At 39.9% G+C, this 24,236-nt stretch overlaps 2 protein-coding genes across 4 annotated transcripts in view; both read right to left on the bottom strand.

Annotated features, from left to right (window-relative positions):
* The window catches only part of atp9b (ATPase phospholipid transporting 9B), a 60,786-nt gene extending 56,337 nt beyond the window's left edge, over positions 1-4,449 (bottom strand). For 2 of the 3 annotated variants that reach the window (XM_050034258.1, XM_050034255.1), the window contains exon 1: positions 4,328-4,449. In XM_050034258.1, the coding sequence (XP_049890215.1) occupies positions 4,328-4,407 (80 nt within the window). In that variant the 5' untranslated portion in view covers positions 4,408-4,449. Of the gene's footprint in view, positions 1-3,800; positions 3,873-4,327 lie in introns of all 3 variants that reach the window. The other variant, XM_050034257.1, reaches the window with a different exon arrangement.
* A 1,241-nt stretch (positions 4,450-5,690) lies between these two features.
* sall3b (spalt-like transcription factor 3b) lies at positions 5,691-16,914 on the bottom strand. Its single transcript, XM_050035167.1, has 4 exons — positions 16,004-16,914; positions 8,387-11,338; positions 7,941-8,284; positions 5,691-6,552 (listed from the first exon to the last, which is right to left on the bottom strand). The coding sequence occupies exons 1-4, from the start codon at positions 16,083-16,085 to the stop codon at positions 6,160-6,162; spliced, it is 3,771 nt and encodes a 1,256-aa protein (XP_049891124.1). The 5' UTR covers positions 16,086-16,914; the 3' UTR covers positions 5,691-6,159.
* Between the last annotated feature and the right edge of the window lie 7,322 nt (positions 16,915-24,236).

The following is a 24,236-nucleotide window of genomic DNA, read 5'->3' as shown; positions in this document are numbered from 1 at the left end:
GAGATTGGTGGAGCAGAGAGGGGAGGGGGTCCCCACTCTGTATTGTAAACGAGTATGTGTGTATGAAGTGTGTGTGTTACGCTAGAAGAGTCAGAGTTTGGGACGGAGTCTTTTACCCCCTGGAGTGTTACCGGAGTTTTTGGAGTGCTCAAATAAACTGGCCTTTTTCTGCTCATGAGGGATTCATTACAATATCGTAACATGGTTTAGATTTCTAAATAAATATTCACCTCCTCGCTAGATAGACCTACTCCTGAAAAACTCATGCGCAAGGCTTTTTGTCCCCACGAGGCCGCCGTCATTTACCTGACGGAAGGGGTGAGCGAGTGAGCCCTGCAATCTAGAATTTGACCACTGATGTCACTGTTTTCAACCCATTTTACACACTGGCCCTTTAAAGGAAAATATAATAAATACAGAAAATATGTTTGGGTGGTGGCAGATCCATTGGGTATCTACTGGGTAGGCTGCCCAAAAGAAAATCTAAATTTCGAAAACTCGGGTATATCAGCAGGCTGAAAAGTCACTCTGCTGTACATGAATGGATGTCTTGTATTTAAAAAAAGAAAATGAACATGTGAACAAACATAAAACTAACATCAGCGGCATTCTGATCTTAGTTCTCAGTGACACGGCCCTCCAGAGCTGCTCAACATGTCAACTTACAGAAACTGGTACAACCTGATTTTCTGTTACAGCTGACAACTCCTGCAATTTAAGTTCAAGAACCAGAGATAATGATACCCCAGTAATCAAGAGGACTTTCAGTCCTAAAACAACGTGTTATCTATCCTTGCACCATGTTATCCAGTGTGGACTGTGAGAAACACCTTCAGTAAGGCTCTGCACCACGATTACTCGGGGCAAATACTGGATGGTTTGAGGATTCCCAGCTCTTACTTTTCTTAAACACATTTCATTATCTCACTACATCATGTGGTTTAGCCTGAAAGATGAAAGTTTGACCCCAGTCAAAGAAAAGCCCAATAACTTTTCACAACAATCCCAGAATGCAGGCAATACTCGGTCTGTAGTGCTATTTACAACGCAGATCCCAGCTGTACAACTGTAATATTTATACAGTGCATTTTGTTGAGTAATTCTGAATCTGTGCCCAGATCTCTAATCTTGTCAGCAATGTAAACATTAAAATAAGTAATGAAGTCTGATTATCTTACAATATTTATATTGGACTAACCACAGATTAATCTTATTATTAACTGTAATAACGCTGTTGAATTCAAGCATTCCCTCTTCCCAGATGTTTGGTCTCTCCAAGTCCTTCTTTCAAAAGTTTATTACAGATACTGTTTTTTTTAAAGTTTGATTATCATAAAATTCTGTAAAAGCACCAACAAAATTATTAGCAAATTATTATTTCCTCCACTGTTGTCTGAGTGAAAGGAGATCAACATTTTGTTTAAAACATTCCATGTGCATGAAAGATTCTGCATTGCTCGGCACAGAATTGTTTTGAAAACATTTGCAGGCAATAACCTTTTTTTTTTTTTTTTACATCTGACTATGTGGTACAAATAAAATATTTGGGTGATGAGATGATTTAATTCTAAATTTGGAGCATTTAATCCTCCATCTGATTTGAGAAACAGTCTGTGAAACCTTTATTTCAAATCCTATCAGTTTTATTTGCCCATATAAATATATCTGTAATGACAGAGTGCTTTTTAAAAACATATTTTGGTGGAGTAACTTTTACAGCAGAGAATATAGCTGAAAACTCTGAAAGTCACGTAGCTCTGACAGTATGAGTTCCATGTGGGAGGGTGTGAGTTTGCTGAGAATGGGAGGATCAAGTGATTTAATCTAGCACGACATCACACACAACACAACATACATTCATAGTCTTACAGTACAGTACGTACATGCACAAAGAACATTAACACACTCAATGCAAGGCAACTTACAGTGACAAATTCTGTTAAACTAGACAAACAAGATGTGAACAGTGAAAACATGAGTATAAGGTGGTCGTGAAGGTCAACGTTAATGTTATTTCCACCATAAAGATGCAGATAATGGTTATTTTTAACTGAATCTAAATTTGCTAAAAGTGTATCTGCCACAAAATGATGGATCACAGCAGGTAAAACTGGCTCCATTCCAAGCCCTATTTCAGCTAGTGCAGAACCAAGAAGTAGATGATGTTGAGAGTGGGTTTATGTTGTCACCATATAAACTGAAAAGTGAAAAGCACTGCAATTAGAAAGATAGCGAGCAGAAAGGAGAGAGGAAAATGGCTTACGATTAGAGCAAAACTATAAGACTAACTATTCTAATCAGACTGCCTGCTGGAGAGCCTCTGGAAGCACAGTGGCAAACCATTTCCACATTTTCTGGAATTGCCCCTCTGTGTCTCCATTTTTAGGAGTGTACACAGTGACCTGGAAGCAGTTTTTAAATTGAAATTGAAAATAATGTACCTCAGTGATCTAGAGGAGCATCACGTTGCAAAGCAAGATACATACTTGTTAAGGGTGTTCTTAGCGGCATGTAAAATTGCTTTGACAAGAAAATAGCTAAAATAAGTGGATCGACTTAGTCTATAATATGTACATGATGGGGAGAATTACATTTAAACTAAAAAGCCAAATTGATATTTTTAATGAAAATAGGTAAAAATGACTTACCCACGTGTCAACTATAAGGCCTGACTTTTGTATAGTAGCAATGTATTATGGGCATATTTCCAAATCTAAAATAATTTCCCTTTCCTCTAAGTGCAGAATCAATAGAGGTTGATTAGAATGTGTACATTTATAGAAGTGCGTGTTTATACACACGTGTGTATATATGTATGTGTGTATGCGTATACATGTGTGTATATGTAGATTAGCTTAAGTGTGTTTTTATGTCCACTTGGCACTTATGCCTGTTCTTTAAAAGACAACCTAATAAAAAGTAATGAAAAAAAAAAGGTTAGAGCAAAACTATTCTGTATGAGAGAAAACAGGATAGTTTTACTTAGCAGGTATCAAGACAGAAGAAAGGTCAACCGATAGTTTGCAAAGAAAAGCTAAGACCTATACCTAAATATGAGGAGAGTCTCTACAACAAGTGGAATTTTTAAAAAGACAAGCCCTGTAGACTGAAGGGATTACACATATTGAATACTTAGAATGGGTGTTAGATAGAGCAAGAACCTGCTGGATTTGGCTCAAAACCTGCAAATCAACTCTTGAATCTCTGACTTCAGCAACCACTGTGCTTGAGGCAACCACCAACTTCTCATCACTGTTTTGTGTTGTGTTTACACACTGCTGGGGCTTGCCAACAAGGTACATTAATAGCCATAGTGTTCCTTGCTATAGAGCTCCCACACCTGATTACATAATAATTCAACTCTAAATCTAGTAGAGACGTGGGCTGGTTTGTAAAAAGGTTTGCTGGCTCTCCGGTGCAGCACAGGCATCGTTGCCAACAATTGCTTCCTGTGTCGGTGGAAAAGCTTTAGTAGTGTGGCTTTACCAGCTTCAGGACCTCTGCTCTGTAGCTGACCCAGCAGTGTGATCTGCACTGTGAGGTCAGACATATTACTCACATGGCCCAATAAACTGTCACATGAATTTTATTACTGAAACCAAGAGAAGGGAAAACAGAAAGGCAGGTGTTTCTCTTGTGATCTAAATTTGAATGTGAGGTAAATAAACACCATCGCAACTCAACAGGAACTGCTTATATGCAGAGCCAATTTCGGTATGTACATTGTAATGGGCTACCAATTACACATACTCAAACTGTGTAAACATTCAGTAACATCCTACCACTTGGTCTAAAGGTACCTGGTCATGCGACTAGTTCACTTCCTGTCCATTCCTGACCCTGAGGGCTTTTATAGCTCAGCCTCGTCCAGTCTGAAAAATGAACAAGCTGGTAAATGAATGCTACAGTAACCAACAACACTTTAATAACATGTGACGAACTTGTTTAACGCAGAGGTGCTATCATGTGACTTTAAATTAAATGCCAGGAGGGGACTGAGCGATGCAGTGGTCAACAGATAACTATCACTACATAACGCACACTAGGACGTTATAGAGTTTGTGGTATTGGCCTAGTAAAGACAGAATGAATATGAGATGGTTTTTTAGCTTTATGAATGATGGTGTGAGCAAACGAAGCAGCTGTCAAACGGAGAAAATGCGAAGGGGCTGTCAGAAGCGGTGCTAGCTGTACAAGCTAACAGCCACGACCGGAACACAAACACGGACCCCGGGAGCGGGCGAGACAGCTAAATGTGAACATGTCAGACAAACAGCTCTTTCTTTAGTACGCGACTGAAACAATAGGCCCACTAGCCTCTCCATACCTTGAAAGTCTGGCTGAGTTGTAATACGGGATTCTCTTCGAGTTCTTCTGCACCGGATTTAACGGGATACTGTCAGCCATCTTGGCTGGGCAGTACACATTCTGACGTCACGTTAAAAAAACGCTTGGGATTTATGCTGCGTTCAATACTGTGCGGAAAAGTAGAAGCACTGAAATGCGAGATATAAGACTGGAGAGATTCGTATTTTTCGCGTATTTTCCATTTCAACGTTATTCTATTGGTGCAGCACAACGTAGTGCGTGGGCATTGAATTTTTTAAACTAATTTAAACTAACAAAGAATGTGTCTACTTACGAAAAGCGGGCCTTATTGAATGCAACTATAGGGATTTTCCGCTTTCCGAGGGTCCGGAATGAAACATGAGTGATCCGAAGAACATGAATTTAGGGCAAATGATGATAAGGATCGTGAGATGCGGTTGAAAGCTCCGCAAAGCTCATAAGTGACCCTTGACTGTTTTTCCATATAGTTAGAAAAGTTAAATCCTCCCTAAAAAGTTTAAGTCCTCCCTAAACCCACCCTTATTCTTATCAACAAGCCCAAAGCTAACCACTTGTTTATTTTTCATTGAAGTGCCAGATAATATTTCAGATATATCAGCTTAATAATCTGCAACGCCCATTTCCGAGGAAATCTGGATCTGAAAAACTTCCACTTCATGATGGTGCTCCCAATAAAGGATGAGTTAGTCTCTGAAAAGTACCTGTCTGTATTCATAGTGGCTCATAGTGCTGATATGCAGCAAGATGTGCATCAGTTATATCATGAAGTTTATTAATATCAGAAAGCGATGATTAAAAAAGATGAATTAAAAAAACACACAAATTTAATCAGAACTAGGCTAATTTATGCTTGTGCAAACTGAAAAGTGATTCCACCGTATATACACCCTGGACATATATATTCTTAAATTTGTCATTATTATTATTATTATTATTATTATTATTGTTATTATTATTATTACTGAGAAGGGTGCAGTTTTGCTGCAGGCCTACAAGAAGAACCAAAAAAAGATAAAGAAGACACAAAGACGTGTTGACATATGCATTTTGTGTATGAATGCACATCTGCACACGCTTGACCCGTCATGTTTACCGTTATCCAGAAATTGTTTGTTTGCAGGGGAAAAAATGCTTACTTATGTACTTAATACATGAATTCAAAAGAGAGGTAAAGCTGGTAAAAGAAGTTATGGAGAAGCATGAATTGAAGCATGAAATGAAAGAGCACAGTCTATGTGTAACTTTTTACTTTGATGTAATTTCTATCAAGCACTGTGTGAAATTAGTAAGCTCTTCTCCGTTTTTATACAGTGAGGTTGTGAAGTGAACATACAGACTGTTTGTTCTAGTTTTTATTCGGTCCAACTGTTGTTTAAGAATGACAATTTCTCATCATAACATTGACAATAGCTCATTGCAATTGGTAATTGTGGGTATGTACGGGCATGGTTTGTGCTTTGCACCAGCTAGCAGCACTGGGCAGCTGTCCAGAGGAGATAACAGACTCTTTGCATTATTGATTTGAACATATCGTTCCCTTCTTCAGAGCAACCATATGTCTGAGCACCTTAGGAATTCTCTCAGGTACAAGTTAAACAACTTCTTTAATGTATAGAAAAAAAAAACATTCACAAATGACGGCAAAGTAAAATAGCAAAATGTGAATTCCCTACTATTCTCTCTCAATTGATAAAAAGTTCTTTTTCAAGTCTATATATAATACATAAGAACAAACAAGATGTTTTACAAATATTTTAATGTCCATAATAGATTGCATAAGTATTACGTCTCCATTCATCTTTTTTATTTTCAGTTGATTCCAATTTCTTTGCTGTCATCAATCAGCATTGAAAAATGCCTATTATTTCCCAGGTCCATGCCTGCCTTGGTTAGACTGGTTATTGGACTTCCTGCAGTGCTCACTCTGTCCATGCCTGCAGTCAGAGGGTGAAGCTGAGAGATGCCCCTGTTCTGAATCACTGAGATCTCGTTGTTCTTCGTGGCCAGGCTGTTAGCGATAGCTGTCGCATAGCGGTTCCAAAATCCAGGGTCTACATTCATCGCTCGAGCTGCCAGGTCCTTCTGAAACATCTCCCCAAACTTTGCTGCCTCTCCACCCAGCAGCGCCATGGGGTTCTCTACTGACAGCCGCCGGCCTCTCCTGGCTGGTGCGTTGTTCCACATGTGAGTTCCCATATGAACCTGAAAATGACATACAAGATATTAGATTTGGTGACTGATCTTATTTCGAAATGTAAACGTGTGTAACATGAGTGGTCCCAGTGAACACTAAGCCCACTACATTCAACTGGGGCTTTATCCTCCCTATTCTTCTTTGTCTTATATGACATTAAATTGAAATATCCTCGGGTTGGGGCTTATGACTCAACAAAAAAAATCAATTTGAAGATGTCGCTTTGGGAAACCGTGATGCACATTTTAAATTATTTCTGACATTTTGTGAACAAAATAATCAACTGATTGATGAGAGAATAATCAGCAGACTAATCAGTTGGGAAAATAATTGTAAGTTGCAGCTTGGGTCGTCATGATATACCGGTATTGACGATAACTGTGATATTTAAAAATTAAGTATTGATATCTTGTTAATAAAACACACCTGATAATGTGTAAATAATCCCGTGCCTTTTAAATCATTTGCGTTTCTTTCCACACTCGCTTTGTCTCCCTCCCCCAGCAACATCTGGTAGCCTTTTCACTATCCATTAAACATAATTGCTTTTTTTGTACACTTTTGTACAGTTATGGTTACAGACTCTCTCTCTTGACCTCCTACACTTGTATTTTGATTGCAGGTAATTTGCCAAAAAAAGAGACAAAATGTACAATAAACCATTTTAAAGATGAAGTCAGATGACTGATGGCTTTATCATTATTTCAAATTTTCTATAGATATTGCAACTAGCAGAGACTTGTGGTCAAGAGCAGACATGCTATAGACATTCAAAAAAGCAAATAAGCAAAAAAAAAACATTAAACAATTTTTTTGGTGTTGGCGGATGGGGGGTATTCATCTATTTTAGTGGAGAGGAAAAGACTGAGAAAAAACATCATAGGACAGATGGGGCACTTAATTATTATAATTCTTATTAGAAATGACTGACTATTGAATGCTATTGAATCTTATGTGGATTAAGCATAGACTGCTTTTATTTTGAAAGGTGCCCATTAACACTTCAAGTGTTGCTAATTTTCTTACTTTTGCTAAATTATACTTGTATTATTATGAGTAAATATGTTGTAATGTAAAGTTTGTACACATTTTGATAAAAGCAGAATGACCTGTGTTTTAACAGGAAGTTTAACAACACTTACAATTTACAAACTGGCTTTGCTTTCTATGTTTCTATGTTTGTTAGTGAAGACACAGAGAATATTGATGTAAGAGAACATGGGAGGTTATGTTGTTGCCATATGCTGCCTGCATTAACATACTGTAAGACAGACCCAGGAAGTGGATCATCTAATACTTTACAAAAGGCAGATATTTATCATTAAATATGGCAACAAAGCTTGAATCTAAAGAGAGAAAGAGAAAAACATCCTGGAGAAAAACCTCCTTTATCTACCTTAAGATTGCCTTTCGTGGTGAAAGCTCTGCCGCAGATGGTGCAGACAAACGGTTTCTCTCCGGTGTGCGTGCGCTCATGGATCTGCAAGGCGCTGGCCGACGAGAAGTTCTTCCCACAGACGTTGCAGTTGTGCTGCTTCGGTGTCCGACGAGGAGGAGCAGGGCCGAGCAGGGAGGTCATTCCTGGGCTGCCAACGGATGCATAAGCCGGGGGGATGTGAATGCTGAATGGTGGGTGCTGCCCTTCGGAAGGGTTGTGGGGTTGACTGTGACCATTAACCTCGGTTTTTATCAGGCCTGATGACGTGCTGGTAACCAGGCTGGGAATGCTTTGACCTGCAGCTGAAATGAGAATGCAGAAATAAGGTTTTCCCCATCATACTGAAACATTATTCAAACAACTTTAGTAGGCTATGAGCATTTTCATTTTAACACTAAATGTACCTCTTTCTCTGCTCAGTTGGAATGACATACTATAAGGAGTCTCCTCTTTCACGCACAGCTTGCTGGCCTGTATCCCTCTCAGCTCTTGGGCCACTGCTGCTGCTGATGCAGAGTTAGGAGACTCAGATTGCTCTCTCTTCACTGATGCTGCCAAAGGCTCTTGGGATTCTGGCCTGTTGTTGCTCACTGCAGGTGATTTGATCGTCATGCCTTCTGAGTTGCTTTGAATGGGAGACACTGATACACGAGGTGAACTGGAGGATTCTGACACATTCGGGCTGTTTAGGCTGCAATGCTCCACCTTTTTCTCCGATAAAGAGCATTTAACGCTGTGATGGCTGCTGTCATTAAAACCATTTGTTAGGGACTTTATACTGAAGGAGTTGGTCAGGCTTACAGTCGAGTCAATCATCCTCATTTGGTTCTCCAGTGCAGCTATACTTGAAACAACAGAGGACTTAGGAGGAGAGTTACATTCAGAGATTAAGGGTTTAGATGGGTTTACAACTTCCTCCATATTTTCTACCTCCTCTTCCTCTTCGTCATTATCATCCTCCATTGAAATATCATCAATGAGGTCATTGTCATTGCTACTGAGACTGTCAAAGTTCCTCTCATTGAAGGAGACATCGCCATCTGTCTCCTGCAGCCCGTCCACCAGGGTCGAGTCTGGAATCTGTCCGACCATGTGCATGCGGATGTGCTGCTGAAGCACGACAGCGTTGGTGAACTTCTTCTGGCAAATGGGACACGAGTGTTGCACCTGAACTGGGGGATTTTCTCTGTGAACACCAATGTGAGTCTTCAGGTTGCCTTTGGTGGTGAAAGCCCTGCCGCACACTTTACATTTGAAGGGCCTCTCCCCGGTGTGAATGCGGTAGTGCATCTTCAGCGCGCTCTGACAGCTGAGGACGCGGTGACAGAGGACACACTGGTTGGGGTCTGTAATCTTTTTGTCAATGTTCTCCACCAGCTGCTGAAGCTTTGAGGTTTCAGATGTTTGCATAGAGTCCAGGAAACCACCGGTTGGGAATTTAGTTTCGTCCGAGTTGAACGAGAGAGGTGGAGAGTTGGAGACAGGGGACGCTGAGGTGACGGGTTCAGGCGTGGTGGTCACAGATGGGATCATAGTGCTGGTTGCATCTGTTACCAGGTTGGCTCTCAGTCTCAGGGAGCAGTTCTGGGGCAGATGTACCCCCTCTGTTTTCAGTATATTGGACGCTTCTGTCTCACGGTTTGACTGCGGAGACTCTGAAACAGGAGAGAAATGAGCCTCACTGCCTCTGTGGTTAGGTGACAAAGATACACATTCACCAGGAGCTGGCTGGTAGGGAGATTTAACGGATGGTGTTACACTTACAGGGTCATTTGAGCCTCCGATACTGGTAATAGTGGAGGAAAGAGGAAGACCCATAGTGGCTGGCAGAGTTGCTACAACAGGTTTGCTGTCCAGCCATGAGGAGACAGGTTTTTCTGGAGGGATGGACATTCCATAGGGAATCCCAGAACTTGTTGGCACATTGTCTAGATATTCTGGCACCGGGTAGGGGTTCATCTGAACATGAGGATATTTCTCTTTGTGCCTCTGGAAGTGCACCTTTAAGTTCCCTTTTGTGGAAAAGCGATTGCCGCAGATGTTGCATTTGAAGGGCCGCTCTCCTGTATGGGAGCGCAGGTGGATCTGCAGAGCGCTGTCACTGCCAAACACTTTGGCACAGAACCTGCATTTATGCTTGAAGAAGGGCTCCTCCGGGCTGGGCTTCGTCTCGAACAAGGGCACGTTAGGCAGTTTCCCTTTCCTGTGCTTCATGAGGGCTGAGAGAGGGTCAAGTGCATTAGCTGTGGCGGCTATGCTCGCCAAGGGGTTGGGGAAAATGACGCTGCTGGGGGGGCTCTGAGGTAGAAATGGCAGGCTGGAGGATGAGCTGAGGAGGCTGCTCTGCGCCAGGGGGAGCTGGCTGGAGGAGCTCAGTGTCTGAGTACAGCTAATGCTGCTGGTGTGTGGCAGTAAAGTGGAGATCCTGCTGCTGCAGCTGGAGAGCGATGGGGTTGAATTTTCTGAGGAAGCTGAGGTACATGTTACATCTCTACAGTTGGACTGCCCACATACAGTTTGTGAGGGGAGACTTTGTGACTTGTCAAGCACAGAGGACAAGGAAACAGCAGCCTGTCCATTGATGGCTGAGGGCATCGTTCCTGACAGTGGCAGGATGGGAGGAGCAATGATGCCTTGAGAGGGGAAAGGGTTAGGTGCCAGAGACAGAGATCTGGAGACTGGGTTTAACGCTGCCTGTGTTGGCTGTCTGTTCATGATGGCTACCTGGCTGCAGATCTGCTCAATAAGCTGCAGCTGGTGGACTTGTTGTTGCTGCAGAGCCAGAAGATGCTCCAGGATCACCGGGATGGCTGCTGAAGCTGCCTTCCCTCCAGTACCGCTGTTGCTGATCCCCTGGGAGAACTGAGCAACAGCCACCCTGGTGCTGTGAAGGATCTCCAGCGTCACGTTTGTACTCGGCATGCCGTAGCTGCCAGCACCTGGCATCTGAGGGGAAATGGACTCAGCTGAATCTTGATGCTGAGGGCTTGAGGTTGTAGTGTCCTGTGGGCGATGCTCAAGCTCCATGGCTTCATCACGCTCCAAGCCTTCCTCTAAATTGTCCAGACTGTCATTGTCATTCAGCTCAAAGCCAGCGTCTGTGGACTCCACTGCAGACGAGTCACTGGATGCCACACTAGGAACTGGAGAAGGTCCGACAGGAGATTCCTCAGGAGCTGGCATCCCCTCGTTGTCCTTCACTATCAGCACCAAGGGATCCTCAGTGCAGACTTTCTGATGTTCCCTCAGTTCAGTCCAAGTGAAGAACTCAGCACAGCATTTGTCACAGACGTGTGTTTCCTCACTGCTGTGGCAGCCTCCATTGCTCTCCACCCTGTCCATGCCCTCCACGATGCCTGAAAACATGAAAAAAAAAAAAGACAGATTAAGAATGCATAATTGACAATTCATCGTCCTGATATTTCACCAGAGGGGCAAATTTTCCTCTATCACATTGTAATTAATCTCCACACACACACAGCAGTGAGTCCATCTTTCCAAACTCGTGTTGTGTGGACAAGCATTGTTCAAACTCACTGAACTTGAAATTCCACAAGCGATCCCAAAGTGTCCAGAGATAACAAACATGTCGAGCTGAATTACAAGGTTTTTATAAAAAGATGTAAAACATATATTTACAGATCATTTGATGTAAAGGAAACATTTTATATTCCTATATGTCACCCAGTCCAAACACTGTATAAACATACTGCATATATAATATTGATACACAGTGTGGAAATGCTTTTTCTAACTATCAAGCTGCTTAAGAGGAAACTTGAAGGGAAGTTTTAACTACAAATAATAGCCACTTACTTTTCTTTATTAATATTTTAAATGATATTATATCTAAGTCAAAGTTTTTGTTACTATTTAAATGTTAACAGCAGATGAATAATTTCTTTCTGTGATACCACTTGTAATCGTAAAAATGCAGCAGGCCCCAGTGACATTGCTTTAAAGTGTTGACAAAAACTCACACCCCCTGTTTTCAGATGTTAATAATCTTCCCCAAAAATCAATAAGGTTCAATAAAGTTATCTGACCTCTCGATTGTGCATTCACACAGATAATGAAATTCCATACAGAATATTGATTTTTTTGGTGAGCATTTTCATGTTTCACTACCGTGTCTCATCTTTATGCAAAAAAAAGTGCATTTTCTATATTTTGTTCACAGCAACGTGTTTGTAGTTGTCTAAACTGTTCATAAAACATGAAGTTTAGTCAGATGCTGTGAAGTCAGCTGGCAGTTAAACTGTAAAATACTTCCCTGTTCTGGTGGTGTGTTTTTATGCAGAACATCGCAGCCATTTGATATTTTAAGCAGTGTGAAACATGCTATAAAGAGATTATTATTACTGTATCATTAATTGCGCTCAGACTGATAAACTTGTGTTTTTGCTCCAGACGAACACAACTGGGATTCTGCATCAACAACACAATGCAATCGATAGATGTCATGTCATTTTTAATTATATCATCATTAATGTCAATATATTGTACTGTAAATTGTCAGTTTCATGAGTGTTTGAATTGCTGCTTGCACCTTTTTCAATAATTTTGTCTTATTTTACTTTTTTTGTTTTGTTCTTTTACTTTTAGGGAGTCTATTTTAAATCTGTGTAAGGGTCAGAGATAAAAACTAGTGTTTTGGCTAATTCTGGGGTATTTAAAGCAGTGTCCATTAATATGCACTGTCCCTGTCAAATCAAATAATAAAATAAACTTAACTAATGTATTCATCCACATGATAGAGCTCAACGTAGTGAATAATAGCTTTAATTGACACCCAATTTGCCACTTTTACATGTCATCAAGCTCCAAATCTACAGGAAAACACAAGCAGAGGAAAACAATAAAAGATCCAAAATACCATGATGTGAATGTGAACAGGATATAAGATCTGAATTTGCTGTTTTAATCCCTAACGCACTGCAAAGTCAACCCACTGTTACTTTTTAAATCCAATGTTAAAAATGCCGTATGCAGCACATATCACATGTCTAACACATTTCAATAAAACTCTCTTTTCCGTCTGTTTGATGATTATCTTTAAGATTTCACACTTTAGAATCACTGTTGCATCTGTTCAGGCTTTGGCCCATTAAGAAACAGACAGCAATACCAGATGGAAACATTTGAGGAAATCAATAGTAAATTGTTGTTACATACACTCGGGCTTCCTTGCACCAGTTTAACAATAACTATTTAAAAAGGACCAAAAGCTGAAGACGAGATATTGCGAGGTTTCGATTTTTTTTTTCATTTAATATTTTCGCAAACATTTCTGTTTACAATGTGACAATAATTTACTTACTTTTTGAAAAAATAATTTTATTTCTGCCACACTGTCATTAATCAAAAAATAAAACAGCAAACTGCGTGTGTGTGTGTGGCCGACATATGTGCTGCACCTTTGTTCCTAAATGCAGTAAAAGTGGACAATTAAGCGTGCACGTGTTTGTGCTGAATTTACCATGAATGTGTAAGTGCTCCCGTATGTTCACATAGTTTACGTGTTTGTGTGCATGTGTGTGTGTGTATTGTGTCTCCAAGTGTAGTCAATACACTCCGATTATCACTATGTTTCACCACCTGAAAGAATGAGTCCCAGTGTGCTCAAGCTAAACACAGACTGGTGTATTTACAATTACAACCAGTACACTCAACAAATCCTCACACAAACACACACAGTGTGTGTATGTATTAATTAGCAATAAGTTTGTTAATACATTACAGGTTTTAGCTTCCACCTGTCTCCCATGTGAGATAATGAAAACTGATTTTAATTTTTTTTGTTAGTGTATGAAAGCAGAGTGTAACCACAGCTGAGTGGGTAAAATCTATTTGAAAGTCAAACTGGTCAGAGGTAAATAATCAGAGTCGCTGGCTCACCATGTGGGTGGTCTGAAGATCACCAAGGCGATTCAGCAAACACAGGAGCGAAAACACTTTCACTGTTTTAGCTCAGGATTTTGCCTGCACTTTGTGAGATTTATCTCCAGGAAAAACAAAGAAAAGATCAGCTCTGATTTAAAGCTCTGAATATATTTCCAAATATAATAACACCAATAGAAATGTCTTTCAAAATGTCATCCTCGCTCCATCCATAACGGCAGGAGCAGAAAACAGATTTATGTCTGTTTCTTGCTGTGTGGTTTGTTTGGCGATGAGAGGAGAAAAAGAGAAATCATGAAGCTGCAGCTGAAAAGCAAACAGACTCTCAGCCTCAGTGTTAATGCCTCTTTGCCTCTCTGCGTGACCTCCGGGCTGCAGAGGTCAACGGTTCAGATGTACTAATTGTATTATGATCCAGACATGGAGCACTTGGCCCTCACAGGGTGAGGCTGACAAAGGTTAAGTCAGCAGGCTCAATCAAAGCCCATCTCCGAGTGGCGGAGCCCCCCGCCTGGCTGCAGGGTGGTGGGAGGGCCTGAGTGAGAAAGGCCTGTCCCACACTCGACACCTTTTCACAGCCACAAATAAAACTAAATAAATCAAACATGGACCAAGAACTGAGATGATAATGATTGGAATTAATGTGTGAAACTGGCTTTGTGTTGCAGGCCTTTTGCTTTAGAGAAATGCGCCTGTGACTGAAGTGATATAAATAAATACACAAACATGAAATGAATCATATTACATGAGATTAATTCAGACTAATTTAGATTTATGAGCTGTCAGTTCAAGCCAGGTGAGCCCTTTTTCTCAAAGACTTTGCACCAAATTCAAAGAACGCAGGCCAAAGTCTGTTTAAAATTCAGTCAATTTTTGGATAAACACACATCCAACAGTTTAAAAGTGAATTTATTGTTAAAATATTGGTGCTGGTGTGAGTGAGTGCTCACTGGTTCATGTTGATTAACGGTTCAAATAACAGTCAGGCTTCCCTGCACATATATGAGGAGAACATTTAATTGTTTAATTAAATATTAAAATATTAGAAATTATATTATGGTGTACCATAACATAGGCCGGCAATATGATGAAGATCTAGTTACAAGTCGTGTACAAGGATGATAATTTAATTATTATTTTACACACACCGGGTAAAACATTGAGATAAAATATGCTGAGATCAATTAAATCTGATCTACTTTTTTTTCTACTTTTTCATCCTATTTATGAAATAACTTGTACAGAAAATATGGGATGCTAATCAAGTATACGAGTAAAACACATGAGTCCTCGTGCATGTAAATACACTGTTAGGATCATAAAAGTAATTTCTTTGAGGCCACATTTTTCCCCAGATTATTTTCTCCTGGTTTATGATGTAAATGTCATTGAAATGTGAAAGTTTTTGACAGGAAGGCCTCAAACCAAAACACACAATAACCTCAAATATAATCTGTAGGAAAAAAAACCTTAACATACATTTCCTCGTGGCTGTTTCCATTTGTTTACTCTGTAGTTTGGTGAATTTTACAGTCACAGGCCTTGTTGGTAATTATCTCCCTAAAACTGTTATACATAAATTTAATTAAATATGAAAATGATTTAATTCATGAGATGTTCCATCGTTTTGTTTGCATCTACAGTCCGAAGTGTGCCTTCAGTTTTCAGTCAATCAATCTGAATGTTGTTGTTTTTTTGTTTTGTTTTTTTCAAATAAAATATGAAAAGTATTGAATATGTGCGCAATTAAATTTCCTTTTCATGACCAGGAGATCAACTCTTGGGGACTTTTGAATACTAACAAGGTTTCGTTCGGCTTCAAAATAAGGTGTGAAAAGTAAATAATGTTAAAATGTAAAAAATAAATAATTAAGAGTCAGACAGAAACAGGAAGTAAACTAACCTAAATCCGTTTGTTTAATTTGCCGAATAGAGTTTGTCCACCTTTTCATACATTTCCAAAGACACCATCTTTGTTAATTTTGTCATATTCCTTTACTTAAACACGCTTTTTTAAAATGCTTTAGATGAAGCTGTTCTAAAATGATAGTTGTTGTTGTTTATTCCCAGCAGCTTTAGTAAAGCCAGTAAAAGTGTTTGAAAGCCTCCCGGACACCTACCATTTCTGCAGAGGAGTCCGCTCCGTGTCGCCTCCTCCTCTGACCTGAGGTGCTGCGGTTTGGCTTGCTTGCGGCGGGACATGTTGATCTCTCTCTGCGACTCGCTGCTGCCTTTCGCCGACTCATCTACAAGCAGCGAATGGGACCCTTCAGAGGGAGCGGGGTCGGTGAAATAAGCGAGCGGTGGCTGGTGCTGATGCCCGCGTGCAGATTGCGCATGTCAGTGTAATTGTGATGGAGGAAGGATAATGCTTTTACGACTCTTGCTGCCCTTCGCTGGGTGATTGGCTGCGGTCCAGCCAACTCACGCTAGATATGGAAATGAGGGATGGGGTTTAATAATAATTAGTTCACTTCCTGTCCGGTGTGCGGCTGCTTTTACGCACAACTCCGAGCACCTCCGACATGGTTCAGACCGACCTGAGTGGCTCATGCGTTTTGGAGTAGCCTTGGCTTTAAGTTTGTCACCAAATGCTGCATCTCGGTGTCCGTTTAGGTTTAAGAGCGAGTTGTTTCTGAGCTCTTTGATGAGTTCGTGTCAAAAGAGACGCTCCAGTTTGAGCTGATTCTCAGGTAGATGGATGGGTGTCCCGGTTGAATCTGTCGCCTCACACACACACACACTTAAGACAACACAGCAACACTAGCAGGAGCAGTTATCCTTCCACAGGAGGAAAGGCTTTATGTTCAGAGTCCAAAAACACTGCGTTAAGTCCACAATCGACACGTTAGAAGAGGTAATTCTTGCGTAAAAGTTGAAAGCCGGATTAAATAGGTGCGTAAAATCAAACTTTGTGCGTAAAAACCTCGCTCAGGTCGCAGATAGGTCCGATCTTAAACTGGTGGCTGTCGGAAGTGAGACTCCCTGGTTTATCCGAAGCACCGGCGCTCTCCTTGTTGCCTCCGCCTCCGGTCCATCATTAGATGCCCTTCAGCCGGCTGCGATAGGCTACTGCCAGGATACCACAGGAGGTGTTGGAGCCCTTGCTTCATTTGTTACGACCTCCCACAATTTGGCGCCATAATAGACTGAAAAATGTCTCTAAGTTGGAAAAGAACTCTTCCTTTGAGTGATGATCAGGGATGTGTGGAGGGTAAACCAACCTGGGCTCAGATCTGTTATCTGGAGTTTATTGAGAACAGGGTGCTGAAAGAAAAATTAGGCCTACTAGCATAGGCGTCTCCCTCAATATTTAGATCGTGCATTTGTCACGACCAATAAAGACATAAAAGTTTAGCAGAGGTTTTTGTTTGAATAAAATTAAAGACATTTACACCATAAATTGATAAGGCACATATTCTCTGGTGGAGGACCCCGAAACTCTTGTTTCACGAGTCCTCACCAGTGTTGAAACAAAACCTACTCCTTTGCCCACCAGCAGAGGTGGGATCAAGTCATTGTTTTGCAAGTCACAAGTAAGTCTCAAGTCTTTGCACTCAAGTCCTGGGACAAGTCCTAAGTCAAGACAGACAAGTCCCAAGGCAAGAGTGACAAGTGCCGAGTCAAGTCCTAAGTTAAGACACGCAAGACCCGAGTCAAGTCTACAGTCAAGACTGACAAGTCCTGAGTCAAGTCTCTAGTCTAGACAGGCAACAGACAGGAAACAGGAAGTAAAACAACCTAAATCAGTTTCTTTAATTTGCCGAATAGAGTTTGTCCACCTTTTCATACATTTTCAAAGCCACCAATTCCCAAGTCAAAACTGACAAGTCTTGGGGCGTCGGTGGGTTAGTGGATAGAGCAGGCGCCCCATGTAGGCTACAAGGGCTGGGTTCGACTCCAGCCTGTGGCCCTTTGCTGCATGTCTCTCTCTCTCTCTCTCTCTCTCTCTCTCTCTCTCTCTCTCTCTCTCTCCCCCTTTCACACTTCACTGTCCTATCAATTAAAGGCAAAAATGCCCTAAAAATATCTTACCAAAAAAAAAAAAAAACCTGACAAGTCCTTAGTTAAGGCCCAAGTCCTAAACTTTAAGTTTGAAGGTCTACACAAGTCATGATGCACTTTTCACAAAATGTAACACCATTTTAACAACAAAGCAATATTATAATATATTAACAAATATCATAAATACTTTTTAAAATTTGTGTTTATAAAAAGTTGCTTACTTGTTAAGCTAATGTTAGCTAAGTATTAGCTTTCTTACTTTGTTAATATTAGCGTTACCATTACCGTTTTTTGTGCAACTGTAAATGTTGTACACAGTTGGAAGTTGTTGCACCTCTGACTTTAATTTTTGACCCGTGTGTTTTGCATACTGCAATTTGTTTTCTAATGACCTCGTAGTCATTAGTTTTTATATCTTGACTCGATGCTGTCTGATTGGTTCAAACAAAGTGGATCTGGGGAACTGATGTCGTGGCAAACTTTTAAAATAACATACTTTTTAATCTTTGCTCTTGCAAGTCAAATGGCTCAAGTCCAAGTGAAGTCACAGGTCATTGGTGTTAAAGTCCAAAACGAGTTGCAAGTGTTTTTTGAGTTTGTCAAGTGGAGTCTAAAGTCACCAAAGTTGTGACTTGACTCTGACTTGAGTCTAAGTCATGTGACTCGAGTCCACACCTCTGCCTACGAGCCCTTAATTTTTGTAGGTTTTAATTAACTTTCGTGGCTGACATATGCTCACCAACTACGGGTGAAAGTTTTCACTTAAAACTCTTTTATGTCACAATGGTAACTGAAGCTAAATATCAGAATATGAATTGTACAAGAAAAAAAAATCTTTTTGATGTTATTGTTTGATCCTCCTCTTTCACAGAGTGTAGCTATTTCAAAGCTGAGAGAAGAATGAAGCATACTTCACCAGAGCTGTAATCCCTTTTCACCAGGCATTGTCCCAAAACTTGTAATTATGTGGTATTAAAAGATGCAGCTGGGGGAGGACAGAATCAGCTGTTGATAATTGCAAGTACTACACAACAGCCTGGTATTGATCGGCATGTCTCCTATTCCCCTGCTATGGAGAGATAAGGAGGCCCCACTCCTGCTGGAATATAATTTCTTCTGACCTATCAGGTTTCTACAGACTTATGATGAATAGCCAGAGTGGCCAAGAGGGCTTATCTGGAAACTCAACCCTCCTTGATTTGATATTGATTCTTTGTAACCAGCGTCGGCACACAAAATCAAACTAGCAACTACTTGACCATGATCTCTTCCAGATTCGAACTTGGCCTACAATAAGGCAGACTCCACTCATGGCCCCGAGCACCACTTGAATTTGATGATTGCGTACATCTGTTAGAGGAACAAATGTATCTGTTTGTTTTGTTTCATATGATGAGCAGCAGAGATGTATCTGAACAAGGCCACTACAAGTTCCATAAATAATATTTAATAATGAATAAACATGACTTTTCGGTTTATCAAAGAGCTGCAGGAAGTGAATGAAATTGTATCAAATACAGACATTTATAATAGTAATATCAGACAAAAAGGCATACTGGAGTTGCACAATAACATAAGGACAACAGAAATTACTGTGAAGCTGAAACTGCTGTCAACATGTGCTGTAGATGTGCTGGTTCAACTCTCAGGTTAATTATGAGGCAGAGGTTAGCCGAGCTGTTGCACTAGATTACATTATCTCACACTGTTACTATTATTCTCCATAATGAAAAAAAAAACAAGCAGCTATTTTCCCACAAATACCAGAGGGTAATTATAGACCATTTGGTACCTTGGAGAGACCACGTTGCACTGGATCTGTCTGCAAAAGGACAAAACAAAGATTTAATTTCCTCCACCACCTTAGGTCTTTTGGGGTGAGTAGAAAAATTTTACTTTTGTTTTTTACTTCTGTGATGAGTGTTTTACGGTATAGTAATACAACATGGTACACTTTAAAGTAAGCTCAACTAAATGACAATCGGATCAAAGATTGCAGGTCAAACCCTGGAGATTCTATGAATGATCCTACAATACCAACATATTAAAGCTGGTCAACAACATTGTCTCTGACCCCAATCATGTCCTGAACAGTGAATATGAACTACTGTAATCAAATCAAGGATACAGGTGTGTTTTTTTTTGTTTCTTTTTTGGTTTGTTTTCCCTTGTTTGGTTAAAATATGACTTACAAGTAGCCTCATAGTTGTACTCCATAATAAGTCTTAAAATGTGACCAAATGTGTTTTTTTTCCCCCAGTAAATGCGGTAAAATATATTTTATTGTACAAGTTAAATATGTGACTGATTTCTTTAAACTACACCCTCTCAAAATTACATATATGCCGTGGGATCTGATATAATGAACCAGGGGGCCTAAATTTAAAAATATGATGTTGATGTAGTCTGTGATCATCATCCTGGCAAACAATTTTCTGACTAGATTTGTACTAAAAATTGTAATTTGCAAATCATTACAGATTGTGAAATACCCCACATCTCCCAAAATACAGACAGCGTGACCTCAGTGGTAGCTATGGACCTGGATATGAGGTAAAATGTGTGTCTTGTCATTTGTCCTGGAGATGGACTGAACAATACAAACACCCAGATCATAATGCACTGAATTTCTAGTTGTTTCTGTTCCTTTGTCCACCATCTGGACATCAATCAACACCTCTGAAAAAGTCTCAAAAATAGAAAACTTTAAACATCCCAACATTGCAGTAATTACAGCATTAGATCATACAAGTGTTCATGGTATTTTGTCCACTGCACTGGACTGTAACACATTAAGTACACATGAAAGATCAAAAAATAAATGTGAATTGTACACCAAACTACACTAAATGGTAGCAATTAATAAGCAATCATTTTTTAATTGATTGTTGACTTTAATTCAGAGCTAGTACGTTTTTTAAAAAAAAGCAAAAACTCCCTTTACAAAGCTCCACTCTGTGTGTGGAAGCTTGACACATTGTCTAAAGTAGTGAAATACTGTCCATATGAAACTAAAAAATTGAGTCCTCAGAATTGAGAAAATTCCCTGTGACCAGTTTAAGTCCACATGAAAATTACAGTAGAAGTCTGTGATTTACAAGCAGCTGAATGCAGGAGCTGATACAGCAGTGTCCCGTCAGCCGCTGCCAGCTGAGGAATGTGAGAGCTGTTGTACAAAGCACGATGCAGATATGACAAGCTAATGGCCGCTGAGACAGACAGCGATCAACTACGAGAAAAATGCAAATCTCTGCTGAGAAGCCAGGAGACATGACAAGATTCTTGGGAAGACTTTGGAGCTACTGAGGTGTTTACTGAGCGAGAACCTAATTCCATTGGAGGTCTATTTTGTCAGTATCTGCATGGCATGTAGGGGAAATCTGGTCCAAGATTTTACATTTCAAGAGTCATTTCAGCTACACTGTTTGCTCTTAAACCTCACTGACCTGTCGGCTGATCAATACAAACTCATGCTGTGCAGCCAAACATTGTTCAAACACCAAGAACCTCATTTTAAATTCTAGTGGAGATCACAAAGTCTCCAAAGACAACAAATAGTAAGAACTGAGGAGGATTGTGTATAAGACATCTAGACATTTCCATAAATCACTGGGATGATACAGAATATATATGACATTGTCAGGCAGTGTGGGCGAACATGATTTTTCAAGTCATTATTAATAAGTCATTATGTATTAATAAAGCCCATTTAGAAATAACAACAGCTGAATAAACATGATAAAAAAAAACTTAAGGGGGAATAAAAGGGGACAGCTACATTACTAAAGTCTCAATGATTATTGTCCACAGTGAGGTCAATTATACCAACTAACCAACAAACAACAAGTCCTGAGACCCAAATGTCAAAATAGGTGTTATTACACTATGTCCACATTTGCTTCTTAAAAAAAACATTCACTTTTTGCACAACCACAAACAGGTCAGTTGTCAGAAAAACAGTTGTTCATTCAATTCAGTATCCCTAGAAATTATGGTCATATTGGACGAATCTGCAACACACAGTTTACGTGCCAGTGCCAAGTGGAAGGAAGTGGTGTGTCCTCTATATATGGGGGCAGAATGTGTGGGTGTGGTTGTCAAAGTGGTGAATGGGCACGTGGCACATCTTACTTTCATGAGGGTGACCAGAGTTTGCATTCTATCAGTCTGACAACGGATGTTTGGTTTGACTTTGGGACTTTTAAAAAAAAGTGTTTTAATCAAATTTACCAGGTCCCTTCACATTTTTAAGTACAAAATTTTCAAACCTTTCCAAAATGTTTAAGGACCCATAATAATATTTCCATGACCATTGACAACATGAAAAGGAATGTATCATATACTTTACTCCAAATGTTAATTATTGTATGAAAGTTTAACTTTTTTTGAGTCTGTAAAAGTTTGTTATGTTCATATTCACTTCAAATGCTTCAAACCACAGGTTCAGTCAATACATTGGCCTTCATTTAAAAAAATATCTCAAGGTACTTGCATTGGTTTTCAAGCATGAGGGGAAACGGAAACCGATTGTACTTTCAGTGTATTCTTAATGCATGTGAATGAATGCACCCTACAACAACAAAGAAACAGAGGAATTATTTACCGTTGCAATGTTTTATTAAATAATTCCCTTCTGAGAAACAAGAAAAAAGCTAACGCACAGTGCACAGGCAATGCATGGATTGTGTTAGCAAAAAAACAAAACAAATGAAGAAACGTACGTGATGATAAACAAAATGTCACATTATTCGGGCCATGTCATGCCAAAAGCAACAGAAAATACATTCACTGTTATGTGACATTACATCAAAGGTTGTCCATGAAAGATGAGTGGAACAATTAATTTCAATAAACACAACAAAATTAAATGACCTTTCCAAAAATTTCAGGGATTTTATTAATGCCAACACAGGTCTGGTAAATTAGATTTAGGAATTTCATGACGTTTCAGGTTTTTCATGACCATGGGAACTGTGAGTTTGATTCAGGCTTTTGCAAAATCATCCATTATTAATGTTCTTTGTAGCAACAGAATTAAAAAGAGATCTATCCATGTTGGCACAACTTTATAAGGTATTGTACTCTTACATATGAATGGGTTGATGCCACCGTTATAATGAATAAAATACGCTTGACCCTCAAACTAAATTCTGAGAATTTAGTCATCCTAAGATCAACAGTATCCAACAGTAAGAAGTGCAGAGGTTGAAAGCCACAGGCTTCAGCCTCAGTGCGAGTCAGTGGAGCCTGCTGCTTCAACTGATTTACTTTTCAAAGAAACCAACTGGATCATAACAATTTTTTGTTGAAAATATTTCTCCTCTGGGGGGCTTCAGGGTGGCAGTCTGTTAGCCCTCCACCAGCGGCACCGCGCTGCAGAATAGATCTAAAAGAATTACACTCACTCAGGCTCTGTTTCCTCATATAATCACACAAAAGGATTTTTCCTGAAAATGATCATAAATCACAGGCCGGATCAATACACGGGGCCCAGGCTGCACTAGCCTGATAACACAATCAATACAGGGTATTTGGATTTTAATTAATACATGACGGTGCCTCAGCCCTGAAACAGTGAAATATGACCTCAACCCCTTTTGAAATACGTCCTGCAGAGCATCACATGCAGCCCTGGTATCTGCTGCAGCTCGTCAGATGTCGATGTGATCTGGTACCTGAGGAGCTGACGGAGCTGAGAGACAGAGGGGATGAGCATGGACATATATTTGTACAAGAAGCAGGTAAAACAAGATGGAGAGCTGGCAGCTCTGTGAGGCTGTTTTCAGGCACAGCAGTGCTTTAAACTACATGCTAACATTAGCGAGATAACATACTCACAATGTCAATAATAACACACTGATGGTAAGTTATGATTACTTCAATAATTAATGTCCTCTTTTATAGATTTGCATACATATAATTCAGTTAAAAGCATTGTACTATATGTGACAACACTACAATATTTAAAAAGTGGTAGGACAGGAATTTCAGACACCCTCTTCCAATCAGATTTGTTGAGTAATGAAGACTTATTTTAATTAATTTCGTGTGCTGTTTCGCTGTAAACACAAAGTTCAGCTTAGGCTGATGAGAATGTCATTCGTTTTTCCAGGTATTTGGTCATAAACCCGAGTAGTGGACCAGTTCTTATTTTGACCTGATGATGGTTCAAAGACAAAAGTTAGGGGATTACTAAAGTTTTGAGACTCCTCTAAAAACGACAGCAAAGGTCATTTGTACAAGCAGCTTATTAAGGCCCATATTTAGCTTTGCTGTTATGCGCCAGCCTCTAGTGGCTGTAGTATTTATGACAGGAGCAAAGGAGGAAGTCAGGTGACAAAGTATAAA

This window comes from Epinephelus moara, chromosome 22 (assembly GCF_006386435.1).
Source record: "Epinephelus moara isolate mb chromosome 22, YSFRI_EMoa_1.0, whole genome shotgun sequence".
Taxonomy (NCBI): domain Eukaryota; kingdom Metazoa; phylum Chordata; class Actinopteri; order Perciformes; family Serranidae; genus Epinephelus; species Epinephelus moara.
Note: the sequence above shows the minus strand (reverse complement) of the source record. Positions and strands in the feature narration are given on the sequence as shown.

What these genes read in the sequence shown, in the direction of transcription:
- sall3b (XM_050035167.1), bottom strand. Translation starts at nt 16,085, where the DNA reads ATGTCCCGCCGCAAGCAAGCCAAACCGCAGCACCTCAGGTCAGAGGAG. An exon ending in CCAACTGAGCAGAGAAAGAG is followed by an intron (nt 8,285 to 8,386) that starts GTACATTTAGTG and finishes TTCTCATTTCAG; the next exon opens with CTGCAGGTCAAAGCATTCCC. An exon ending in CCACGAAAGGCAATCTTAAG is followed by an intron (nt 6,553 to 7,940) that starts GTAGATAAAGGA and finishes TGTCATTTTCAG; the next exon opens with GTTCATATGGGAACTCACAT.